The 26791-nt window shown below is 39.6% G+C and overlaps 1 protein-coding gene across 3 annotated transcripts; it reads left to right on the top strand.

Moving 5' to 3' along the window:
* Window positions 1-3738: 3738 nt before the first annotated feature.
* On the top strand, window positions 3739-25578 carry DDX59 (DEAD-box helicase 59). 3 transcript variants are annotated; one of them, XM_047076707.1, is made up of 8 exons: window positions 3739-4006; window positions 5250-6067; window positions 7238-7405; window positions 11650-11739; window positions 17849-18100; window positions 18795-18947; window positions 19439-19567; window positions 25146-25578. In XM_047076707.1, the coding sequence occupies exons 2-8, from the start codon at window positions 5261-5263 to the stop codon at window positions 25407-25409; spliced, it is 1863 nt and encodes a 620-aa protein (XP_046932663.1). In that variant the 5' UTR covers window positions 3739-4006; window positions 5250-5260; the 3' UTR covers window positions 25410-25578. The 3 variants fall into 3 exon arrangements, with proteins under 3 accessions (XP_046932663.1, XP_046932664.1, XP_046932665.1); XM_047076708.1 differs by having other exon boundaries at window positions 3739-3920; XM_047076709.1 differs by lacking the exon at window positions 3739-4006 and adding an exon at window positions 4223-4416.
* Window positions 25579-26791: the final 1213 nt, after the last annotated feature.

The raw sequence follows: 26791 nt of genomic DNA on the forward strand, positions 1-26791 counted from the left end.
GCTGATTTATCATTTTCATCTAAAGTCCACCGTCACCTTAGGGTTCACCCCTGGTGTTATACATTCTATGGGTTTGGACAAATGTACAACGACAGTATCCACCATCATGGTATCATACATAGTGCTTTCACTGTCAGAAAAACGTATTCATCCCTCCCATCCCCCAGCCCAGGACAGGGCAAGGACTTTTTAGATGCCCAAGTTGCAAACTACAGAAGAAAAGATGGACACTTTCAGCTACATTAAACTTAAGAACTTTTACTCATCCAAAGATTCCATAAAGAAAGTGAAAAAATCTTGGACTGGAGGCTGGATTGGGGGCAAAATTGCTCTAAAGAACATTATCGGAACATCTGGGCTGAGTTTCAATATAAACTGTGAATTGATGTTAGTGTTCGATCAGTGTTAAACTACCTGAATTTGAAAACGGTTCAATGTTAACTATCTAAATTTGGAAATGGGTACGTAAAAGAATATTTTTGTTTCCAAGGATACATGCTACAACTTAGTCCCAAATAGATGAGCAAAAGTGCTGTGTATATTGTTTATTTTATACACAAATATAGCAAACTGTGAATTGATGTGAATGGTATGTACACAGGAGTTCACTGTATTTGTCATGAAGCTTTTCTATAAGTTTGATATTTTTTCCAAAATAGAGTAAAAAGGTTTTTTAATGTGTGAAAACCCATGCTATAAACAGGGAGAAAGCATTTCCAACACATGCAACTGACAAAAAGATTGGTATCAAGAATATATTTTTATTTATTATTTTTTAAATGTTTTATTTATTTTTAAGAGTGTGAGCAGCGGAGGAGCAAAGAGAGAGGGGGGCAAAGGAGCTGGAAGTGGGTTTTGTGCTGACAGCAGCGAGCCTGCCCAATACAGGGTTTGAACTCACAAACCGTGAGATGGTGAACTGAGCTAAAGTTGGACGCTCAACTGACTGAGCCACCCAGGTGCCCCTCAAGAATATAGTTTTTAAAAAGTAAAACCCTTCAGGGCACCTGGATGGCTGAGTTGGTTATGCATCTGACTTTGGTCAGGTCATGATCTCATGGTTCGTGGGTTTGAGCCCTACGTTGGGCTCTGTGCTGGCAGCTCAGACCCTGGAGCCTGCTTTGGATTCTGTGTCTCTCGGACTTGCTTTGGCAGCACATATACTAAAATTGGATTCTGTGTCTCCCTCTCTCTGCCCCTCCCCTGTTCGTGATCTGTCTCTCTCTTTCTAGGAAAGGAAAGGAAAGGAAAGGAAAGGAAAGGAAAGGAAAGGAAAGGAAAGGAAAGGAAAAACTCTTAGAAGAAGAGAAATAGAAATGGACAATCAACATATGAAAAAATGCTTAACATTATGGTACAGATTTATTCTCAATAGACTAGCAAAAATTAAGAAGTCTGATAATAATAAGGTTTGGAGAGAATGTGGAGTAATAAGAAAGGGCCGATCAGTGCTGCTGGCAGCATAGATTGGTACCACCACTTTGAAAACATTTCAGCATTACCTTTTAAAGTTGAATATCCCATACCCTCTGACCTAGAAGTGGTGCTCCTGGGTTCAAATGAAACTCAGGCACATCCACAGGAGATGTGCACGGAATGCTCCCACCAGCCTTGTTAGTAATTACGAGGGGAAGATTTGAGTTTTGTGAGGGCATGAGATTACATAATTGCAGAAGAATCACAACAAATTACAAATGTGACAAAACTGGGTAAAGTACCATACTATTTTTTTAAGTGTTTTACACACCTCTATACCTTTCCCTTTTCCTTTTTTTTTAAAACTGCATACTCTTTGATCCCTCTTCGTGACCATGATTTCTGTAATGTTGTTTATGTAGAGAGAATAAAAAAGACTAAGTCTTTCTTTTACCATGGTTAATTGAGTTTTTTTTTAATTATTAATCTTTAAGATGTAAAAAAAAAAGTCTGGACAGAATCACTGTCTGTGACCTACAAACTCAGGGATTCTGATAAATTTTACTTTGAATGATTCCCATCAATAAAGGAAAAATGTAAAGTGCATTTATAATGATATAATCATGAATACATTCCTGATGGGAGAGAATTTCCATTTGACTTAAGCATTGGTCAGAACACCATTCTCTGCTTACATTTTTACAGATCTAATAAATTTTTACAGACCTGCTTCTAGCTCCCTCCATTTCAAACTATATATTTTTCCCTCAACATGCATATACTTCTGATGCTGGATGCTATAGGACACATTCATATCCTGATATGACATTTGTCCCTGCCCCTTCCTACTCTGGGATGGGAAGCAAAAGCCTAACATTAACAGACTGCAAACCCATAAATACATTCCACTAAACTCAAGTAAACGTATCTGCAACTCAACCCACCTTGGCTGGATCCCCAAATGCCTGCTGCTATCTATCACCACCCAACTTGAGAAGTGTTGACGGAGGGGAAGCCGGAGTATAAAGAAAAAGTGGTCCTAATCCATCCTGGTTTAAATACTTCTTTAGAAGATTTTACAAAAACATATGACCGTGTGAACACATGGACAAGGCTCCTCTTTTAGGGCTTTGGAAGGGACCCATGGGAGTGGGGGCCCTGAAGCTCAAATTTCATTAGCTTCACGGTAAATTTGCCTCTAATAAATACAAAATACTGAAGACAATTCAAAAGTACATAGGAAAATACACGTAAACAACTTTACAGATACAAAATATTATAGCAGTAAAAATGAATGCTTTACTGCTTGCTTACGCTTAACAACTTGGAGGAATCAAAGAAACAAATGCTGAATGATAAAAAGTGAATCCCACACGGCTAGATATATATTGTTTTTATAAAGCTCAAAAAGAAGGAAAAGGAAACAATGTATCAATTAGGAATGCATCCAACTCTGATAAAAGTACTAAAATGGAAAGGAGAGAGAAAAGAAATCCAGCATAGTGGTCGCTGAGGGAAGCAGCAAGGTGTTCAATCTGAGATGAAGGGATATATGCTTATACTAATAACGTGGCGGAGTCACAGACTTTCGTATTATCAGCACGCTTTAAAACTTAACGTTAATTGCTCAAAATGCTATTTTGTATGCACCAAACATTAGATTGAAAGTATTTCTGAATCGGTAAGAAAAATGTTGAAGTCGGCAAATTTGGCTTTCCTCCTTCCTTCCCCCCTGCTTTCTCCGCATCCCCATCTTTTAACTAACTACCAGCTGCTGGGGGCATGTGGCTCCAGAGTCTAGCAAAGCAGAGAAATGGCAATCCATGGGGACCCAAAACCGTGACTTGTGTTATTTTCTGTTTGGTGATGGGTGGGGTGGTAGTATGGAAATATTATCCAGCGTATCAAATACATCATGTTAAACTTACTCCATTTAGTTTTAGAGTTACTTTGCCAGCTAAAAGCAGAACGGGTTTTCAGGCCTCTGGGGCCTCTGCCCCTCCCTTTTACACTCAGACTTCCCACTTTCTAAGTGTACCAGGCCCCCGCGCCACCCGCTTCAGTCTTTCCGGGCGGTCTAACTGTTTTTCACCAGTCCTGGCCCACTCGATTACGTAAATTCTTCCAAGAGGATCCCCAAACCCGCCCCGCCCTGCAGAACTTGGCCAGCTCCAGCCACGCTCCGAAGTTTACCAGCAGCCGGGAACCGGGAAGGGCAAGGAAAGGCGCGGAACTTCCCAGTCCCCGCCCCTCCCTCGTTCCTCCCGCCCCCGTCAGCTACTAGCCAAGCTCCGCCTCCCGCGGTAGCCCCGCCTTCCCCGTCGCCCTAAGGCGCGCCGCGGCCTCCTTCCAAAACCCGGAGAAGTGGATTCTGCGCTCCGCACGGTCTTTCCTAACCGTGGTGTGGCCGAGCGGGTCCAGGCTTGTCGGCAGGAAACTGGGCCCAGCGCCTGGAGGGGGAAGGCGGCCCCGAGCGGGAGCGGACGCGCCGCAGGCCTGCGCGAGTGAGCGTGCCGCGGGCCCCGGCCGCTCGGGCCTCCTTCCCGTCGTGCTCCCTTGCCTCTGGGACGCGGGGCGCTAGGCCGCGGCGGTAGGATCCCCCCCACCCCGTACACAGTCCCCCTCCCACCCTTGCAGTCGCGGGGTCCCGGGCCTCCGGCCGGAATCCGGCGCCCCGCCCTCCCCGTCTCCTAGCAGCGCCGTGACGTGCGTGCGCCTTTGGGTGCGGGGCTGCGGGGCGGGGGTGAGGGGCAACGCCCGAGGGGAGGGTCTGGGAGCGCGCCCCGGGAGGGATCCGGCGACTGGGAGGCCGCGCCGCTCCCCGCGCCCTGCCTGAGCCGGTTCCGTTTCGCCATTTGAGGACCTTGAGTTCCAAGCTCTTCCCTGCCGACACAGAGCCGTCCCTCTCCCCACCTCCTTGACATTCGCGGAGACTTGGGATAGTAATTCTAAACCTTCAGTTGCATTTTTGTTGGAATTTTTCTGGAAAAATTGAATCTGGTAACTTATCCTAAGAATTTTTTTTGAGAAAGGTGTTTTAGTATATTTAATAGGCTCAAAATTAGGTTAAAAGCCTTGTTTCACAGCCCACAGTCATTTTGCAAAAACATTTTTGGTGGAGATAGGCATAGCAGTGGTTGAGAGCTTGCACTCTGGAGCCAGAATGCCTGGGTTCTAACACTTGAGAATGCTGTGAGCTTGGACAAGCCACTTAATCTCTAGCTGGCCAAGTTTCCTCATGTGAAAAATTATAATAGAATACATAATACAGCATAATAAATATCTATATATGTCCGGGGGGAGGGGCGGTGGTGCTAACCTACTTTCCAAGCTTGTGAAGATCAGGTTAACAGGTCTTGAAGCGCTAAGCACTGTGGAACATAGCAATACATACGGGTTACTTATTACATCAAAATAGCATTTTTTCTCTATGCCTTGTGGTTTTGATTTTCGAGATTCCAGCTGTGAAGTGTTTCTCCTGTTTTGTGAAAACGTAATAAAAGGATTTACTCCAGAATTTCTGTAATATTTGGTATTTCAAAGTGCAAGTAGCGAGTAAACAGAAGCAGGCAGTATGCACAAGGCTGTGCTAAGCAGTGTGCAAAGTTTCACCACTCCCATGTGTAAGGAAAAGGGCTGTCTGTTTGTTTTCACCAGAGGAAATTGATGAATGGCAGAAAAGCTTGCTCTAAGTAGTGTCATGATGCCTTCTTCTATTCCTTTCAGGCAAGGCCCAGGGACACTAGGCTGACTGCAAGATAACCATACTTTATATGTGAATTTTATTCTTCATTGAGGGTTAAATAAATCTCATTATATAATTTCCTCAACAGAATATCAGAGGATGTTTGTTCCAAGATCTCTAAAAATCAAGAGGAATGCTAATGATGACAGCAAAAGTTGTGCAGCTAAGAAAATTAAATCAGATGCAGAAGACCTTCAGCTGGATGAAGGCAGAGATGATTCAACTGATGCTTTAGTTACAAAAGAAGCCACGACGTCAGACAGGCCCAGCACAGAACCATGCCCTTTCCCCAGCACAGCTGGCCAGTTGGCTGAGGTTTGTTTGGTTGGACCTGAGCAGGACGCAAAGGATAGCGATCTTTCTGAAGAGCCTGTAAAGTCATTTTCCAAAACACAGCGCTGGGCAGAACCTGGAGAACCTGTCTGTGTTGTTTGTGGTCGTTATGGAGAGTATATCTGCGATAAGACAGACGAAGATGTGTGTAGTTTGGAGTGTAAAGCCAAACATCTTCTGCAAGTAAAGGAAAAGGAAGAGAGATTAAAACTCAGCAGTCCTCAGAAAGCTGATTCTGAGCCCGAGGCTCCACTTAATGCTTTTTATGTCTATAAAGAGCACCCCTTTATTTTGAACCTTCAGGAAGACCAGATTGAAAATCTTAAACGGCAGCTAGGAATTGTAGTTCAAGGGCAGGATGTCACCAGACCTATTATTGACTTCGAGCATTGTGGTTTCCCTGAGGCCTTAAATCTCAACTTGAAGAAATCGGGCTATGAAGTTCCAACCCCCATCCAAATGCAGATGATTCCTGTAGGACTCCTGGGAAGAGACATTCTGGCCAGTGCGGATACTGGCTCAGGAAAAACAGCCGCTTTTCTTCTTCCTGTTATCACTCGAGCTTTATGTGAGGTAAGAGTTCACATGTGTTACTCTCAGAAGCAAGTCAGGTATATACCAAGTTTCAGCCTTAATTACATTAAAGCTGCAAACTGAACTATAATCTTAGTCGTTAGTGCTCTTAGTGATTTTGCTTCTGATGGTAGTTTGTATGAAGAACATAATTTTAGGGAATTTTCCTTTTATTAGATTGGACCAAAGATCTTTTCCTTGAAGGTCTTAAAAATTGCCTTCCTTACAAAATATCTTCAACAGATTTTCTATTCAAGAAGTAAACTTTTGCTCTGGGGAAAGAAATGCTGCTGACTGGGTGACCTGCAGTTTTTGTGTCCATTTAGCCTCCTTGGATTTTGTGTTTTAAAAAAACTGATTTATACCAAAGTTAGAACGCTATCATAGAGTTCAAAAGCTACCCTTGAATGTGATTCGTGGTTCATCTTAAAATAATGCTGCCTTACTTTACTTGTGAGTTTCTAGTGTATAAAGCACCCCCGCCACACACATAATTACTTTAACCACAATGTTTACCAAGTACTATTGAATTTGTGGGGTCTGGAGTAGGGCAGGAAGGGAAACCAGTGGAAAATGTAGGCAAAGAGAGGAGAGGTAAAGGAGGAAAATTTGGAAAACTAAGAATTGTAGAAGATAATGTGAGGAAAAAATAAAAGAAAGCACCTCATGTTTAAAATATAGGTAAAACTCACTGGATGTCCAAAACAGAGCTATAGTGCAGGAAATAGGACGTTTGTAACAGTAAGTGAATCCATAGGAGAGCCAAGGGTGGGATGCCAAGCTTTAACCAGATCTTCATGGTTTTCTCTTCAGAGGAGCATGGCTGGAGATTGCAGAGTCCATTTGACTGGGAGCAAACTTTCGGTTTTCCCACCTTGGTTATTGTGGGTGCTCCTCCCTGGCCCCAGTTTTGATTTTTCATTGTATGTCTGTGTTTTATAAGAAATGGGTTCAATTTACACTTGATCTTAGCCAAAAGGCCGAGAAGCGATGGAAATGGGTTCAATTTACAACGGTTTTTGGAGAGAACATCTGCGGTGAACAGAAGGCAGGAGGGTTCATATTGAGTTGGGCTGACGGGAACGTTCCTAGAATCACTTTGAAGATTTAGTCCACATCTGCAGGAATTAATTGCCAGTGCTTTTAGACTTGTTTTTCCCATCTTTGCAGAGCAAAACTCCATCTGCACTCATTCTTACGCCAACAAGAGAATTAGCCATTCAGATAGAGAGCCAAGCTAAAGAATTGATGAGTGGTCTGCCACGCATGAAAACTGTGCTTCTGGTAGGGGGCTTACCCTTACCTCCACAGCTTTATCGTTTGCGACAACATGTTAAGGTGAGCACCAATTTGGTAAAATGCCTTTGAAAAGCATTGTGAGCAATATGGGAGCTAGTTGTTGTTCTGTTTATTTATTTATTTATTTTTTTGCCCTTAAGGAATGTGATTTTAGGTTAAACCTTTTTTTTAACTTTATTTATTTTGAGGGGGTGGCTGGCAAGAGAGAGAGGGAGAGAGAGAATCCCAAGCAGGCTCTGTGCTGCCAGTGAAGAGCTCAGTGCAGGGCTGGACCCCATGAACTGTGAGATCATGACTTGAGCTGAAACCAAGAGTCGGACACTTAACTGTTTGAGCCACCCAGGTGCCCTTAGGTTAGCCTTTAAATTCTTGCCAAGCAAGCCTTAATTTTTTTAAAGTTTTTTTTTAATAAATCTTTTACTGTTTTTAATGTTTATTTATTTATTTTTGAAAGAGGGGGGGGGCGGGGGGAGAGAATCCCAAGCAGGCTCCACACTATGAGTTTAGAGTCAGATGTGGGGCTTGAACCCGTGAACCAGGAGATCTTGACCTGAGCTAAAATCAAGACGTTTAACTGACTGAGCTGCCCAGGTGCCCCTTAAGTTTGTTTCTATCAGAAAGGGACACAATTTATTGAGTGTCTGTCATATGCCAAATCCTGTTGGATGTTTTCACCTGCATTATCCTATTCAGTTTTCACATTTGCTCTTGAAGGTGGGTTGGCATATCCCATCTTCTATGGTTGAGAAGTTGAATCTCAGAAAGATGGGATTTATCTAAGGATCCATAGCTACTATAAAGTGTGATTTCCTTTTTCATTTTTTAAGTAGGCTCTGTGCCCGACATGGGGCTTTCACAACCCTGAGATCAAGAGTAGGATGCTTTACTGATTGAGGCAGCCAGGTGCCCCTAGAGTGTGATTCCTACAGAGAAGGAGGTTATCCCATGTAACCACAGTACAGTTATAGAATCAGGAAATTAACATGGATACACTGGAATGCATCAGGAATTAATGTTGCTGCCATCTACTCTTCAGACCCCATTCATGTTTTACTAATTGTCCCATCACCTTTTTTTTTCCTAATAGCACAAGAATCCAGTTCAGAATCATATTTTGCATTTAGTTGTCATGTCTCTTTCATCTCCTTCAGTTTGGAAGAGTTCTTCAGTCTTTGCTTTTTTTAAAGGATTATAAACTGCTTAGTTTGAAGAAGGCTCCTCAATTGATTAGATTCAAGTTACGCATGTTTGAAAGGAATATCATAGAAGAGATGCTTTGTTTTTTTCATTACATCCTTGTAGATGATACATAATGTCAGTTTGTCCTTTTACTGGTGATATTACCTGTAAAGTAACTGTAAAGTTTTATTTTTCCCTTTGTATTTTGAGGAGTATTTTCATACTGTAAATTTCTTGTGCTTTACCACATTTCAAGCTTATTCTTTATATATATATGTATACATATAATATATACATATGTATACTTACATAATATATAAGTATATACATATAATATATACATATATATATATATATATATACTTATATCAGTATAGACTCATGATTTCCTATTTCATTTAAAGGATTATAATCTGGGGGCACCTGGGTGGCTTAGTCGGTTGAGCATCCAACTCTTGATTTCGGCTCAGGTCATGATCTCACAGTTTTTGAGTTTGAGCCCCACATTGGGCTCACTGCTGTCAGCACAGAGCCCACCTCACTTCGGATCCTCTGTCTTCCTCTCTCTCTGCCCCTCCCCCACTGTGCATGTGTGCTTGCTCTCTCTCTTTCTCAAAAATAGTTGAACATTAAAAAAAAAAAGCTTCTGTCTCTCCCTCTACCTCTCTGCTCTCTTTCTCTCTCTCTAAAATAAAAAAAATGAATTAAAAAATAAAGGATTATAATCTGTTATTACCATTATTTGTTTTGATTCTCCAGTAGTCCCCAATTTGAGCAGTGGAATCACCGTCAAGTTGGCTTCTGTGTCCTTTTATTATATCCCCATCATTCTTTGAGCACTTTATTTCTTTCTGTCTGAAGAAGATGTTCATGCTTCCATTGTTCTTTCCTTGCCTCAGCCCTGGAATCATGCTTTTCTCCAAGTTGCCATGATTCCTTTTGCTACAGGATAGTATTTAGAAACCAAGACCTGGGCTCTAGGTTGGGCTCATTGCTCTTGGATTTTGCTGTTGAGTTATCATTGCTTCTAGGACCTCTTAGTGAATAGAGGGAGGGAATTACTCCACAATTGGGTATTCTGCATCTGTATTTATCGGAGACCATGAGTTCATGTCGATACTTCCAACTCTAATTAAACACAACAAGATTTGTTTTGGGGTTTTCTGTCTCCGTGTTTGTAACCCTGGCAGTGAGAAACTTGCTACCCATTATCTTTTATATATTTGTTTACTTGACCAATCCTCCTCTATGTAACCCCTTGCCAGTCCTCATCTCTGTCCACAGCCACAGAGTGATGCCTTCTCACTAGGCTCCACCCTGCGCCCTCTTCACCCCCTGAGACCACCAACACCCTGTGCAGGGCCACCTTTCTATGAAGGCCCCTTCTCACCCTCCTATCTCTCCCACTCCCTATGCTGGGCCATGTCTTTCACAGATGCCCTCTGAGAAAATGTGTCTGTCAAGGGGCACCTGGGTGGCTCAGTTGGTTAAGCATCTGACTTTGGTTCAGGTCATGATCTCACTGTTCAGGGGTTTCAGCCCTGCATCAGGCTCTCTGCTGTCAGCGCAGAGCCTGCTTCTGATCCTTGGTCTCCCTCTCTCTCTGCCCCTCCCCTGCTTGTTCTCTCTCCTTCTCTCTGTTTCTCCTAAAAATAAATAAACATTTCAAGAAAAAAATCTGTCCAACAAAGTGATCTTTCAAAAGCCAGGGCAAAATAGCCACCTTTTCAGATGAACAAAGCTGAGAGAGTTTATTACCAATAGAGTATCTAAAGGATCATTAAACTAAGATATTCCACATACAAAGAATCTTGATTCTGGAAAGGAAGGTTTAGGATCAAAGAAAGAATGGCGAGCAAAGACAATACTAAGCATATGGATAAGGGTAAACAAATATTGACCAAATAAAAAGTAGTCATGAACAATTTGTGGGTTTAAAAAAAAAAAAAAGAAGGAAAATACTGGCCAAATGTAGCATATAAGTGCAGAAAGGTTGTGATTGGTGTAAATCAATTGCCCTTGATTGTTCAAGAAAAAGGTACATATGTCAATTCATTTTAGATTTTATTAAATTACAAATATTTGTTAAAATTCAAGGGAAGCGCTAGAAGAATGGGGAAAAAAAAGTTTCTAACTTCCAAACCGGCAGAATGCGGGAAAGTGGAAGAGGAATAGAAGGGATGAACTCAGTTCAAAATAATTGAAATGGATTTAAATGCTTACAGTATTTCTGAAGAAACCAAGCAGAGCTCTATAGCTCTATGGATACAGATCCTTACAACCCTGAAATTTTATCATTCTCTGTGAGCTTGCCGTTGTGTTGCTGTGTCCTTGAAAAGTGGAATACAATTGAATTTATTAGATCATTTGTAACTCGACTTTTCGCCAGGCACCGTCTCATTTAATCTTTATAATAATTATCATTTCCATTTTATGAATGTGAGAACAGAGGCTCACGCCATTTATTAAGTGCTATAGCTAAGACTCCTACTGAAGTTTGACTAAACAGCGCCTACTTTTAACTACTTCAACTACTATAAAACTGTTAAGAGCCTTAAGCAACTTTAGAAATCATTGTGCCCAACCTTTTAATTTAAAACGAAATAGCAGGCCCAAAGGGGTTTAGGGATTTGCACTTGTTTACGGAGCCAAATAGCGGTCAGCCTGCCTGCAGAGCCCTTCCTGGTCTGGTCTCTGCCTACTTTCAAGCTTCATCCAAGTCTTTCTTCCCCTTTTTTACCTCGCAGAAGCCTCTGTGGCCTTCCAGCCACAGAAGGTTCTTGGATGTTTTCCTTCCACCTGGTCCTCTCCTTGCTAGCTCTCACTACTTCTGTGTTAGGGTTTAGCTTATATGTTAGCGAGGATTGGACAGATGCCTCCGTTTATTGCATACCATACTGACCTCATGAGTATTTATCTGATCCTTCCTTTGTGTTACAAGTTTCATGAGAGCAGAGACTACGTCTGACTTAATCATCATTGATTCTGAGTACCTAACCTCAGTGACTGGCACAAAATAGCCCCCCAGTAAGTATACATAGAAAGAATGAATAAAGGAAGGAAGGAATATTATCTAATTTATTATCTTTTTCTCATTTATTCAGGTTATCATTGCAACTCCTGGGCGACTTCTGGATATAATAAAACAGAGCTCTGTAGAACTCCGTGGTATAAAAATTGTAGTAGTAGATGAAGTAAGTAGTGTTACTTAGAACATTAGTTACATAATTTTATATAGTTTATGAAAAATACATTATAGTTATATAATCTCACTGTGTGTTCAGGCATTTTCTCCCCAAAGGAAAAAAAAATTAGGGACTTTTTTAAATTGCAGTGGTCATTCTTAAGCTAGTTCCTGTGTAGCATTGCAACTACCCTAAGGTATAGTGCACTGAAATTAAACCACATTAATAAATAAAATTAACTGTCTTTTCCTAATTGACAGAAAACACAAATCCAACAGCTACTGTATTCTCAGTGATAAGTTTTTTAAACACTTGACACTGGCTATCATTTGTCTACAAAAATAAATGGATCAGTGGCAAATAACTATTAACAGGGATTTTGGAAGTAGCTGAGAATGCTTAATTGGATGACCTTTTGTATTTTTTTTCTACGTGGTCATAGGCATTTGTGGTTGTGATTTTCAGTGGTACATAGAGCAGATAAGCATTTTTATATTTTTGGTTTGCTTACAAGATAAAATAAATATGTTAGTATCTGCTGATATTCCACCATGTGAACAAGCATGAGGACACAAAACCATGTGTCAGCCCAGCCTGGACATGTGCGGTTCTGCCTGCAGGGCATTGCACTTCTGCCTTCACACACGTCCCAACAGCAGTAACAGAGCAGAGGCCCAGCAGGGGTCACAGATGTGAGGTCCAGGTGCTGACCAGTGATGGCAACCTGGCCTGCCTTCTGTGGGGCCCAGTAAGTAGCAGTAGGGTGCCAGGGGGTGTGGAAAGAACACCTGGTTGAGACCGCAAGACTGGGATTTGAGCCTTTACTCTACCTACTGTGGGATGCTGGGCAAATCATTTAATCTTCCAGACATTGTGAAAATGTCTCATAGACTGAAAAGTCCTGTAAAAATGTAAAATAATGTTATTCAGTCCTTTATTATTTTTTTTCTGTTTTTTTCCCTTATATATTTACCTTTTTTTTTCCAGTGAGAATATTTAAGTTCTACTCCCTTAGCAAATTTCAGTTATACAGTATAGCGTTAACCAACTATGGTAACCACATTGTGCATGTCAGACCTTACCTGTTTTATAACCAAAAGTTCTTACCCTTTTATCCTAAACCTCTTCCTGTTTCACCCACTCTCTAGCCCCTGGCAATCATTTTTCTACTACTTTCTATGAATTTGACTTTTATTTTCTTATGTTGAACTTTTTTATTATTTATTTATTTTTTTAAATGTTTATTTATTTTTGAGACAGAGAGAGACAAAGCATGAACGGGGGAGGGTCAGAGAGAGGGAGACAATCTGAAACAGGCTCCAGGCTCTGAGCTGTCAGCACAGAGCCCGATGGGGGGGCTCGAACTCACGGACCGCAAGATCATGACCTGGGCCGAAGTCGGCCGCTTAACCGACTGAGCCACCCAGGTGCCCCATGTTGAACTTTTTAAAATTACACATATAAGTATTATCATACAGTATTTGTCTTTTTCTGTCTAGCTTACTTTAATGCCCTCCAGGTCCATCCATGTTACTAAAAATGTAAGAAGTTTAAGTCTGAATAATAGTCCATTGTGTATACACACACCAGATTTTCTTTATCCATTCATCTGCCGATGGACACTTAGGTTGTTTCCATACCTTGGCTATTGTGAACTGTTACTCAGTCCTTTAAAAGGTGCTGCTAGGTCAGCATTTTCCTGGTGTGCCTTTTGGTTCAACTGATTTATTGCATTGGATTATCATCAGACTTACTGCCACCCTGCAAGTATGAATGGGCTTCCCATTGTTGATAAGCCCATGTTCTTAAGTTCTTGCCATCCTATGAGCCTGAGAAACGGATCATCACATTGATTTTAAAGTTAATTTCCATTCCTGTTTGCTTCTCTTCACGACATTTCTATCTTTGCCAATTAATAGGGTTTCACAGGACACCTCAGTGCTATGCTCAGAATACAAAAGGAGTATTCATTCAGCAAACCTATACTGAGTGCTTGTTATGTGCAGCCTCTGTCCCAGCTCCTCAGCATTTAAGGAAATGAGCTGGTAAACAACATAATTGGTCATGTACTGAAACTGAAGTCAGCGTAGAAGTGCTATTCAGAGTCCTTGGCTCTGAAACCTTCCATCAGTCCCCCAGATAGACTTTAGGTCTTCTTTCCTCTCTGACCTGTATGTAGATTGACCAGCTCTAGATGAGTTTGGATGGAATCACAAAAAATTTTAAATACTATTCAGGCCTACAAAGTACTGAAGCCTTATTGGAGAAAAAGACATATACACTTGAAATTAAGCAAGAGCATTATCATATATACTGAAATACAAAGTACTAAAGTGTGTAATGTAGGCCAGGGAATGGCAAACTCGTGCTGTAAAGGACCAGATAGTAAATATTTAAGGCTTCAGGGGCCACTTGGTCTCTGTTGAAACTGTTCAGTACAACCATAGACAGTAGGTAAATAAATGGGTATGACTGTGTTCGCATAAAACTGTTTACAGAAACACACAGAGGTCTGAGTTTGTCCCAAGAGCCTTAGTTTGCTGACGCCTGATATAAGCTCTTAGTAAAAAACCAGGACTATGTATGATATGCTAATTTTTCAGTGCAATTAAGGTCAAGAGAAAGAAATAAGAGACTGTGAATTGGCACTGTAAAAAATGGCCTCTCCGAGGTAATGGGATTTGACCTGGTCGTCCACAGATGGAAAAGGATTTAGAAAACTAGAGAATGTATCCAGTATTCCAGGTGAAGAAGCTAACATAGGCAGGGGCAGAAAGGCCAAGTACATGCACTGAGAGACCGACCAGCTTGAAGCATTCTTCCTGAGAAATAATAGGAAGTAAAGTTGGGTAGTTAGGGTGGGGTCAAATTATAGAGGGCCTTGAAAGGGAGGAGGAAGATCTTGGATTTGATGTGGGAAACAATGAGGCTTTCAAAATTATTGAGTTGGGGTGTCACAAGTGGAAAGTGGTGGTTGAGCAAGGTTATTCTGCTGCTTCGTGCAAGAGAAATTAAAGAAGAAAGAATCTGTGGGACAGAGTGGCTAGCAACCCAGACAAGAGGTGAGTAGGGTCAGGGACAGGGTGGAGGAAGTGGGAGTCATGAGGACATCTGAGAACCACTGTAAATCATTCATGAATCTTCTGATGACTGAATATGAGAGAGGATGGAGAAGAAGGTGGTTGACGTGACTCTATAAATGCTGGTTGTGCCTCTAATTTTAAGTAAAGGGCAAGTGGGTAAGAGTTGGAGCTTGGCAATAATATTTGAGTTTGGTTTTAGAAATGTCGAATTTCTTGTGAATGATGGATGAAATGCTGTGTGGATATGAGAAATGTGCATTAGCATCCATGAGACACACTGGTTTCTCTAAGGGAGGAAGGTTGGAGAGGGACAAGGACTGGGGCCAAGTGTCTGCTTGTGGAGTTTGAAGATGAGTCTGTAAACATGGTGTAGTTTGAGAGACCAGGAAGGGAGAACAAGTAATATCCCTGAAAAGAGAGGCCTCCGTTCTAAGAGGACGATGAAGATAAAGGAAAAGGCATGAAAACTAAGATAATTCTTCTGGAATTAGAAAATCTGCTCTGTCTTCCTACCTATTCTTTGGCCTAGAATTCTCTCCCACCCCATCCACCTGCTCTTCCTTTATGTGTCCATGGCTCTGAAACCTTCTGTCAGTCCCCTAGATAGACTTCAGGCCTTCTTTCCTCTCTGCTCTGTTGACCTATATGTAGACTTTATAATTTCTTTTATGTTCCTTGCTTTATGCCAGTAATCAAGCACAGTGTTTGCCCAAGTTTCCCTAATGGTAAGAATTACCCAGTGTACTCAGCGAATGTAATAAAAGACCAGACCTCTTATTTGGATATGCTGACTCAGTAGGTCTGAGTTGGAGTCCAGGAATATTTAAAAACTCATTCTGGGTGATTCTTTAGGGAGATTTGGGACACACTGACTAGTGAACTGCCTGACAGTGCTTTTTCGGTGCTTAGACTTGATGAATGCTTGTTTGTTTATCAGATGCATTTTTGGGGCTTTTTACATGCTAGACACTGTCCTTGGTTTTGAGGATACGATGGAAAGTGAGATAAGCTCTGACAGATGTATGTGCACAGGTAGTGTGACAGAGACAACAGGGGTTTTCTCAATTTGGTATGGGAGGAGGGCTCTCTGAGTGACTTTGATGCTGAAATCTGAACAAAAAGGAGCCAGCCACACAAAAATCCATCTGGAGGAAAGACTGCTTCCATCAGTCTTCAGCTAGTGTTCAGGAGCTGATGTGGGAGTGATCATGGGGTAGTTGGGGATAGAAAGAAGACTGGTGTGGCAGGGTCGTGGGACGTGAGATGGGGGAATAGTAGGCGATGAAGTCAGAGAAGTGGATGAGGATGAAAACTGAAGACTGTGCTTAACAATTGGATTTTATTCTACATGTGATGGGAAATTACTGGAGGGTTTAAGCAGAGGAGTAACAGATCTGATTGATGTTCTAGAAGATTCTGGATGCTTGAGGTAGATGGCTTCTGGTGTGGGGGTGACAGGATGAGGAGGAGTCTCACAAATGTGAGCTGGAAAGAAGTAGCTGGATTTGGGGGTGTGTTAGTGTAAACAGATTAGATGCAGGGAAGCTTGGATGAAAAGAGAAACTGAGCAAATTTATTTCTGATGGCCTCTCTATTTTCTGAACCAGGAGAAGCAAGGCCATCTCCTGAGATGAGGGGGGCTTAGTGGGATTATTGAAGAAAAGCAGGGGATATTTGCAAGACATAGCATGGGTGTGCGCGTGCTCTGTGTCTCATAGTAAATTGAAACATTGAGACTTACTATGCTGTGAACGTGGTCCCAAGTGTTTTATATATTTTATACTCATAATATATCCTCATTAATGCTCATAGCAGCCTTATGGGGTATCATTCCCATTTGTAAAAGGAAAAACTGAGGCTTACAGCCATTCGTTACCTTGGTTAATTTAAGGTCATAGGTAGAGTCAGGTTCAAACCCAGACCATCATGATTATTTTAGATTTTTAAATGTCACAGAGTGAATATTAAAATGTGTGTTCATACTTTAATAGTATGTTAGTGGACGCTTAAAAATACAATGCCTTAGTCTAAATACTCTAAAATAGTTAAATAACTTATTTTTCAAAATTATAGATAGCTAGATTGTATTTAAAAATCAAGATAGGGGTGCCTGGGTGGCACAGTCGGTTAAGCGTCCGACTTCAGCCAGGTCACGATCTCGCGGTCCGTGAGTTCGAGCCCCACGTCGGGCTCTGTGCTGACGGCTCAGAGCCTGGAGCCTGTTTCCAATTCTGTGTCTCCCTCTCTCTCTGCCCCTCCCCTGTTCACTCTGTCTCAAGAATAAACAAAAAAAATTAAAAAATAAAAAAAATAAAAATCAAGATAGCCTTAATCTTTATTATTTTGAAGCAGCTTTAACTTAATTTTTTTCCTTCTGTTTGCTTAGTAATACATAAATTGTTTTTAAAGACCAGCAACACAGGAGTATATACCGAAGTGGAAGCCCCCAACAGTAAACGTTTTTACTTATTTAATATTTTATTATAAATATGCATCCATGGTTAAAAAAAAAACAACTTTGCAAGAAGCTATAAAATGAAGAATTAAATTGCACCCCCTTCTACAGCCTGCAAGCCTTCTCCCCAGAGTCAACAATTGAGTTTCTTGAGTGTATACACAACTGGTATCATGTTATACATAGTGTTCTGTACTTTGCTTTTTTCCTGCTAGCAGTGATTCATTATCACTTAATAAAAGGCTTTCCAGTCATAATTAATGATAGCAGAGGGTTGTATTATGTGGATCTACCATAATTTATTTACTAAATCCCCTATTGGTGGATATTTAGGATATATACATTTTTTATACAATGCCATAAAAACCTTTGTATATCATTGAAAACCTGTAATTACCCAATATATAATTTTATATAAATATGTATTTTCCCAATTTATCCTTTATCTTTTGACATTGTGGTATATTCTTCTTTGTAAAAGTTTTTAATTTTTCATGTTCATAATCATTTCAGTTTTTCCCTTGGGTGGCCCAGGGTTTTAATGTCCAGTAGGACTAACTTTAAAATGATTTTATTTTAGGCTGATACCATGTTAAAGATGGGCTTTCAACAGCAAGTGCTTGACATTTTGGAAAACGTTCCTAATGATTGTCAGACCATTTTGGTTTCAGCTACAATTCCAGCTAGCATAGAACAACTAGGAAGCCAGCTTCTGCATAATCCTGTGAGAATTATCACTGGGGAAAAGAACCTGCCTTGTTCCAGTGTGCGCCAGATTATTTTGTGGGTAGAAGAACCAGCCAAAAAGAAAAAATTGTTTGAAATCTTAAATGTGAGTAGTTGCGCAACCCTGTTTTGTAGATTGTGTTTGCATTTTTCACAGTCCTTAAGATTGTGATTTTTAGATGCAGCCTTTGGGGAATTTAGTATAGATACTTCATAACTAAATTGCTTTACCTCAATTCTGTGGGATCAGATATTTATTTATATAAGCTTACTGTATGGATGCAGAATTGCCCTTTTTTTCCCCCTATTATAGAAAGATGTTTAAATATCAAGACTATTCTTAAGTAATATTTTTTGTTTGAAAAATTTTTAGTAGTTTTATATATCGGGTTAAAGACAAGTTCTTTCTTGATCATTCTGTCCTTGGGAAATAGAATCTTTTAGCGGTAACTTGTTTAAGCAGAAATTTGTTAAGTGGGTGATATGTGTAGCACAGTTACTTAAAAATAAGGTATTAAGTTAAATATGTTTGTATTTACTTATGAACAGTATTTAAAATTTTAAATTGCACTCAAAATTTTAAAATTATTTTTGCAATATTAATGAAGTATTGGAGAAATATGAACAGCAGTAGACTGTTGTGCTTCTGTTTGTGCATATTTAAAAAACATTCATTTTAACACTCATTTTTCCTCTATAAGCCTGCTGATAACTAGCTTTATACTAATGCTTTCAGAAAAACTTCCCATTGTAAATTATGTTGTATGAATAATTTTAAACATATGTTTTTCATTTTTCAGGATAGGAAACTCTTCAAGCCTCCAGTGTTAGTATTTGTGGACTGCAAGCTGGGAGCAGATCTGCTGAGCGAGGCAGTGCAGAAAATCACTGGTCTAAAAAGTGTGTCTATACATTCGGAAAAGTCACAAACAGAAAGGAAAAACATTTTGAAGGTTTGGCACTCAGCATTCTGTTTTCAAGGGACCCCCTATTACCAGCTGGTTTTTAAAGCGACCTTTTTTTAATGACTGCAAGAACTTCAGGCAAGCAGTGACTGTCAGCTAATTGTTCCTCTTGCTCAGGCTTCTGTGTTTTGGGAGCAATAAGCCTGTTCCCTACAGGGTTATCTGCTAAATAGATTACTAATTCAGAATCTACCATTTCTGAAATCAGGTCAGTTTAGACGGGGGCAGAGCAGTAGTTCACCCTTGGAAAGGGTTTGCTTGAGTACATTAAGAGAAAACATTTGATGGGGTTGGGTGGGGGGTGGTTGGGAAGAATTTAAACCACACAGATTTCTCAGGTATTCTAAGACCTTTACTTACTGAAAAGATACTGCAACAACAATGTTGAAGAAAGTATTAAAAGAAGAAAAGGTATCTGAATTAGATAAAATCACATAAGATAAATTCTGAATAATGAAGTTTGTTGCTTTTCGGGGAAGGGATTACTTGAAGGAGACTATGAAGTTGTGGTGAGCACCGGAGTCCTGGGACGAGGCCTGGACTTGATCAGTGTCAGGCTGGTTGTCAATTTCGATATGCCTTCAAGTATGGATGAGTACGTGCATCAGGTAAAGAGATTTTATGTTTCCTCCCTGAGTTCCCTTGGGCAAGGCATTGTCAATAGAGTGGTAACTAAAAAATAAAAAGTTTTGGGGTGCCTGAGTGGCTTGGTTGAGCATCTGACTCTTGATTTTGGCTCAGGTCATGATCCCAGGGTTGTGGGATCAAGCAAGCCCTGGGTCAGGACTTAAGATTCTCTCTCTCTCTTTCTCCCTCTCTCTCTCTCTCTCTCTCTCTCTCTCTCTCTCTCTCCCCCCCCTTCTGACCCATTCCCCTGCTTGCTTGCTCTCTCCCTCTAAAATAAAATAAATGAAAAAAAGTGAGACAGTATTCTAAAAAAGAAAAAATAAGTTTTATCATAGGCCTAAAAAGATTTTATAAACTTTATATAGTTTTGCTTTTAAAACATACATGTATATAAGCTAAATTTTGTTTTTAAAAACTCTATGTGTGCCTAAAATGGATTAAAAAAATAATTGGAGGGGCGCCTGGGTGGCTCAGTCAGTTAAGCGTCCGACTTCGGCTCAGGTCATGATCTCATGATTCTTGAGTTTGAGCCCTGCCTTGGGCCCTGTGCTGGCAGGTCTGAGCCTGGAGTCTGCTTCAGGTTCTGTGTCTCCCTCTCTCTCTGGCCCTATGCCGCTCACACTCTGTCTCTCTCTCAAAAATAAACATTAAAAAATTTTTTTTCTAAACAATTGGAAATAACCTAAAATATCAGTTTAATAAAATTTTAAGTAGTGGTTTTTGTTTTTGTTTTTAATTTCCTTTCTATTTCTTACTTAGCGAGCATATTAAATAGGGTTTATAATCAGGGGGAAGAAAAGGCTTTGTTTTAAATTGGTCTATCTGGCCAAAATAAAATTGATCCGTTAAAGTATTTGTTTTTTTAGGAATCTTGTCTTCATCTCTTCTTCATATCCTTATTTGTTCTAGTCTTTCGCCTATTAAAGTTTTGTTTATTTTGCTGCCAAAGATAACAGCAGGCTCTTCTTTCTAGCAGAAACAGAGCTTTCTCTTAGCGTCGTGTTATCTCACTGACTGCTACCTGTCTTCCTTCTCCGGCATCACTTACAGACTTTTCAAGTAAAGCCTTTCTGTAATGTTCTTAGAATTACCTCTGAATGCCACATTTACTTGGATCACCCACTGAAACGCTTTTAGTGCCTTTAATGCATTGTTGCTTTTATTTTTACTTAGACTTAGTAATATAGCAGTGCCTCTCTCTCTCTTTCTCTCCCTTTGGTCCCACCTCATTTACCTGTGCATCAGGGAATTGAGTATTACACAGGAGTTGATTGTTCAAATAAATGAAATTTATTTTCTTTTGAATTTTTAATAATTTTCTAAAAATACTAAAATACTTAAGAAGCTTCTCTGCTTCTTAAATAGAGCATGCTGATTACAATTATGTAACTTTTTCTTGCTATCCCAAAGTCAACCCTATTGCTCTCAGTTATTCATGAGTTATTGTTCACATTCACAGTGTACCCTGAGAAATGGCCTCAGGGGGTGTTGAGTATGTAGAGTTTCTAACCTCTACTCAGAATGGCCCCATATCCTTCTGCTTTTCTATTTCTTATATCTGGGTATGTTTTGTTTGTTTGCTTCAGTAATTGAACGGTACATATACACAATAAGAAATAATACAAATAACAAAAGATATAAAGTGAAAAATAAGTCTCTGTAAGGTAACCCTCCTATTTTTGAGTGGTTACAACAGTTAATGGTGCAGAAATTATAAAATGCATGTTTATGCACAAGTACACATGTATATGCGTACCATGTTACGCTTATTACGTAAATGGGACCACATTACTCCAACTGTTCTATGCCTTGCTTTCTTTATTAAATATATCTTAGGCATCTTTCCTTATTAGCACGCATAATAGGTACCATTTAAAAAATACTGATATGTATGGAGTGCTTACTATATGACCAGGCACTGTTCTAAACTCTTCAAATGTTTTTACTTGCTTTCAATCGGGCTTGATCTATTTTCATTGCTACATGGCAGTGTATTGTATGGATTACCATAATTCAATAAATCCTTTACAATTTGGTGGATAATCAAATATTTCCAATATTCTGTTGTTAAATAATGCTGCAGTGAACATCCATCTATACAGTTGTTTCTCTCATGCAGTATATTTATAAAATAGACTTGGAGGAGACTTGCTAGGTCAAAGGAATGTGTATTTTATTTTATTTTATTCTATTTTTATTATTGTTGTTTAAGGATATGTGTATTTTATTTTTTTTTTTTTAATTTTTTTTTTTTTCAACGTTTATTTATTTTTGGGACAGAGAGAGACAGAGCATGAACGGGGGAGGGGCAGAGAGAGAGGGAGACACAGAATCGGAAATAGGCTCCAGGCTCTGAGCCATCAGCCCAGAGCCCGACGCGGGGCTCGAACTCACGGACCGCGAGATCGTGACCTGGCTGAAGTCGGACGCTTAACCGACTGCGCCACCCAGGCGCCCCAGGATATGTGTATTTTAAATTATAGTAGGTATTCCCAAGTGTTTGCTTTTAACTTAGGGGGCAGGGACTTCTGGGCAAACAATTTGGAATTTGTTGAGTCAGCTTTTAGAGCCTAGAGAGTATTGCAGTTATGTTCTTGAACAGCTTATGTTACAGTATAAAATATCTCAGAATAAATATGTCTCAATTGATAGAACTCCCATGCTATACAACTCACCACTTGAAAGTCAATTTACTGGTTTTTAGCATATTCATATTGTTGTGCAGCCATTACTACAGTCAATTTTAGAATATTTTTATCCTAAAAAGAAACCCCATACCTGTCCCTTCAGCAGTCATTCCCCATTCCTTATCTCTCTCTCTCTCTCTCTCTCTCTCAATCTCACACACACACACACACACACCTTAAGCAACCACTACTCTATGCCTGTCTTTATAGATGTATCTCTTCTAGACATTTCCTATAAATGGAATCATAGGTATGTACTCTTCTCTGCCTTTTTTCACTTATCACAGTGTTTTCAAGTTTCACTCAAGTTGTAGCATGTATCTGTACATTTTTTATTGCTACATTATATTCCAAAGATATACTGCCTTTCTTTGTTCATTAGTTGCTAGACATTTAGCATGTTTCTACTTTCTGTTTGCTATGAATAATGCTGTGTGTATCCATGTACAAGTTTTTTTTTTTAATTTTTTAATGTTTATTTATATTTGAGAGAGAGACAGTGCACGAGCACGGGAGGGGCAGAGAGGGAGAGATGGAGACAGAATCTGAAGCAGGCTCCAGGCTCTGAGCTGTCAGCACAGAGCCTGATGTGGGGCTTGAACTCACAAGCCATGAGATCATGACCTGAGCTGAAGTCGGACACTTAACCGACTAAACCACCCAGGCGCCCCATGTACAAGTTTTTATGTGGATGTAGGTTTTCATTTCTTTTATTTTAATACCAGTCTAGTTAACATACAGTGTTATATTAGTTTCAGGTATACAATATAGTAATTCAGCAATTTTGTACTTTAGTCAGTGCTCATCATGATAAGTGTACTCTTAATTCCCTTCATTTATTTTACCCTTTCCCTTCCCTGCTCTGGTAACCATCAGTTTGTTCTCTATGGTTAAAAGTTTGTTTTTTGGTTTATCTCATTTTTTCTTTGTTCATTTGTTTTGTTTCTTAAATTATACATATGAGTGAACTCACATGGTATTTGTCTTTCTCTGACTTATTTCATTTAGCATTATACTCTCTAGGTCCCTGTTGTTGCAAATGACAAGATTTCAGTCTTTTTTATAACTGAATAATATTCCATTATATACACACACACACACACACACACACACACACACACCACATCTTCTTTATCCATTCATGTATGGATGAACATCTGGACTACTTCCATAATTTGGCTATTGTAAATAATGCCGCAGGGGCGCCTGGGTGGCTCAGTCAGTTAAGCGTCTGACTTCAGCTCAGGTCGTGATCTCAAGGTTTGTGGGTTTGAGCCCCGCCATCAGGCTCTGTGCTGTCAGTTCGGAGCCTGGAGCCCGTTTCAGATTCTGTGTCTCCCCCTCTCTCTGCCCCTCCCCCACTCATGCTCTGTCTCTGTCTTTCAAAAATAAATAGATGTTAAAAAAAATTTAAATAGTGCTGCAATAAGCATTGGAGTGCATATTATCTTTTTGAATTAGTATTTTCCTGCTCTTTGGGTAAATACCCAGTAGTGGAATTACTAGATCATATGGTAATTCTATTTTCAATGTTTTGAGGAAACTCCATGCTGCTTCCCACAGAGGCTATACCAATTTGCATTCCAACCAACAGTGTACTAGTATTACTCTTTCTGTACATCCTTGCCAACATATGTTCATTTTCATTTCTGTTGGGGACATACCTAGGAATGGAATTGCTGGGTCATATAGTAAATTTGTGTGTAACATGTTGAGGAACTGCTAGACTTTTTTCCAATGTGGCCTCATGATTTTACATTCTCACCAGCAATATATGAGGGTTCCAGTTTCTCCACATCTTTATCAACACCTATGTTATTTATGTTTTTAAGTATAACCATGCTAATGGGTATAAAGTGATATCTCCTTGTGCTTTTGATTTGCATTTCCCTAATGACTAATGAATATCATTTCATGTACTTACTGGCCCTTTGTGTATCTTCTTTGGAGAAATATCTTTAAATTCTTTGCCTATTTTTTAATTGGGTTGTCCTTTTATTATTGAGTTGTAAAAGGTATTTATATATTCTAGAAGATCCTTATCAGATATATGATTCGCAAATCTTCTCTTCCAGTACGTGAGTGCAGCTATATTTTATATGTTTTTAGTTTTATTGGAAAAATTCAGTAACATAAATAAAGCAACATTTCTTCTGTTGTGCCCAGTCTCATTCCATAGATGGCCATGTTTTGTTTTGTTTTTACAACGTTAAAAATGTCCTATATATTGGCAGCAACGATCTAATCATTTAAATACTCTGAGTATAGACTTTGTTCTACATTTCAGTTAAGGAGCAGAAATTGACCATGACTGTGTATTTACCCCCTTCTTCTGAAGAGTTTCTCAGTATATTTGGAGACAAGTAAATTTTGTTCCTTATCATGTATTTCCATCACAATTTTGTGTTCATTTAATTTTATCAAAATGAGAACTTTATGCAAAAATGAGTTCACTTAAATCTCACATTTCAAGGCACTGAAGTACTCTAAAGAGTCTTCTTGCTCTAAAAGCAGTAGCTTTCAGAAAGTTTTTACCTTACCCCTATCCACAGTAAGAAACATCTTCATGTCATTGGCCACCCCCTCACAAGATACCGGAACTGAAACACAGGGTTCACAAACAATCCTTACTGGTATTACATGTGATCACTTTCGTATTTTCTCTTTGAGCTATTTCATTAAAAAGATGCTGGTGGCAGTCTACCTAAATTGATTTCACAAAATACATTGAGATGTACAATACAAAAAGTGCTATGGGAATGATGAACGTTAATCTTAGTAAAGCCTCTTTAAATACTAATCTTAATTTTCTTGCAAGAGACATTAGGTTTTATATGAACATTTTGAAAATGTCCTTTGCGTTTCATTTCAGGTTGGAAGAGTGGGGAGATTAGGTCAAAATGGAACAGCGATTACCTTCATCAATAACAATTCAAAAAGACTCTTCTGGGATATTGCAAAAAGAGTAAAGCCCACAGGATCCATTCTTCCCCCACAGTTACTAAACTCCCCTTACCTTCACGACCAGAAAAGAAAGGAACAACAGAAAGATAAACAGACACAGAATGATCTGGTTACAGGTGCTAATCTTATGGACATTATTAGAAAACATGATAAAAGTAATTCTCAAAAATGACTTGTTATACCACCGAACAATTTTTTATTGTGTACGTTGTCCATGAAATTTCTGTATCTTATTACTGTATGGTTCGAATCAATGGGACATGTACATGAAGCAAAAAAAATTTAACATAATTTAAATTTTTTTAAATTGAATATCAGATTTATACCACAGTATTATATTTATTTCCCTTTAGCTCTCATAAATTAAGAAAAAATCGGAAAATGAATTGCTAAATAAAATAAAATTTTTTCTGTCTAGACAAAGCCTTTTTCTTTCCCCCAGTACTCTTGGAGCTGCTGTCAGAGCTGGACACCTGCACAGCGAGCAGTCAGACTCAGAATGGTGATAGTTTTGTTTAGTGTCCCCAGTGCGCTGCAGGCACATTGGCACTTGGGTCATTGTTGAATAAATGAATGTTAGGAAGAAAGTAAATGATGGAAACTGGAAGAAATGATTGGTGCTTCTTTAAAAGATCAGTGTGAAATATGTTTTATTCTCAGTTGTTTTCCCTTCAGCTTGGTAAACATTTTTTTTTTTAATATAACTTACTGTCGGGGCGCCTGGGTGGCGCAGTCGGTTAAGCGTCCGACTTCAGCCAGGTCACGATCTCGCGGTCCGTGAGTTCGAGCCCCGCGTCGGGCTCTGGGCTGATGGCTCGGAGCCTGGAGCCTGTTTCCGATGCTGTGTCTCCCTCTCTCTCTGCCCCTCCCCCGTTCATGCTCTGTCTCTCTCTGTCCCAAAAATAAATAAACGTTGAAAAAAAAAAAAAAAAAAATTTTAAATATAACTTACTGTCAAATTGGCTTACATACAACACCCAGTGCTCATCCCAACAAGTGCCCTCCTCAATGCCCATCACCCACTTTCCCCTTTCCCCTGCACCCCATCCACCCTCAGTTTGTTCTTTGTATTTAAGAGTCTCTTATGGTTTGCCTCCCTCCCTCTCTGTTTGTAACTATTTTTCCCCTTCCCTTCCCCCATGGTCTTCAAGATCCACATATGAGTGAAAACATGATACCTGTCTTTCTCTGACTGACTTTTTTCACTTAGCATAATACCCTCCAGTTCCATCCACGTTGCTGCAAATGGCCGGATTTCATTCTTTCTCATTGCCAGGTAGTATTCCATTATATATATAAACCACATCTTTATCCATTCATCAGTTGATGGACATTTAGGCTCTTTTCACAATTTGGCTTAACATATAACATTCCACAATGTTATACTTATTATGGGCTGCTTATCAAAATAATGTCAAGTTATGTTAATGCTGAATTGCAATTACAGTTTTATGTTAATGTCAGTTTGCTAATTCAATTGATAATATTAAATAATGGAACGAAGGAGAGGTGTTTTGCTTTGATACATCAGTACTTTCATTTCTTTAAAAACTG

Source organism: Lynx rufus, unplaced genomic scaffold, assembly GCF_022079265.1.
Source record: "Lynx rufus isolate CCGP_SWC_20201006 ecotype Redwood Valley unplaced genomic scaffold, mLynRuf1.p SCAF_15, whole genome shotgun sequence".
NCBI classification, from domain to species: domain Eukaryota; kingdom Metazoa; phylum Chordata; class Mammalia; order Carnivora; family Felidae; genus Lynx; species Lynx rufus.

What these genes read in the sequence shown, in the direction of transcription:
- DDX59 (XM_047076707.1), top strand. Translation starts at nt 5,261, where the DNA reads ATGTTTGTTCCAAGATCTCTAAAAATCAAGAGGAATGCTAATGATGAC. An exon ending in GTTTGCGACAACATGTTAAG is followed by an intron (nt 7,406 to 11,649) that starts GTGAGCACCAAT and finishes TCATTTATTCAG; the next exon opens with GTTATCATTGCAACTCCTGG. An exon ending in AAATTGTAGTAGTAGATGAA is followed by an intron (nt 11,740 to 17,848) that starts GTAAGTAGTGTT and finishes ATTTTATTTTAG; the next exon opens with GCTGATACCATGTTAAAGAT.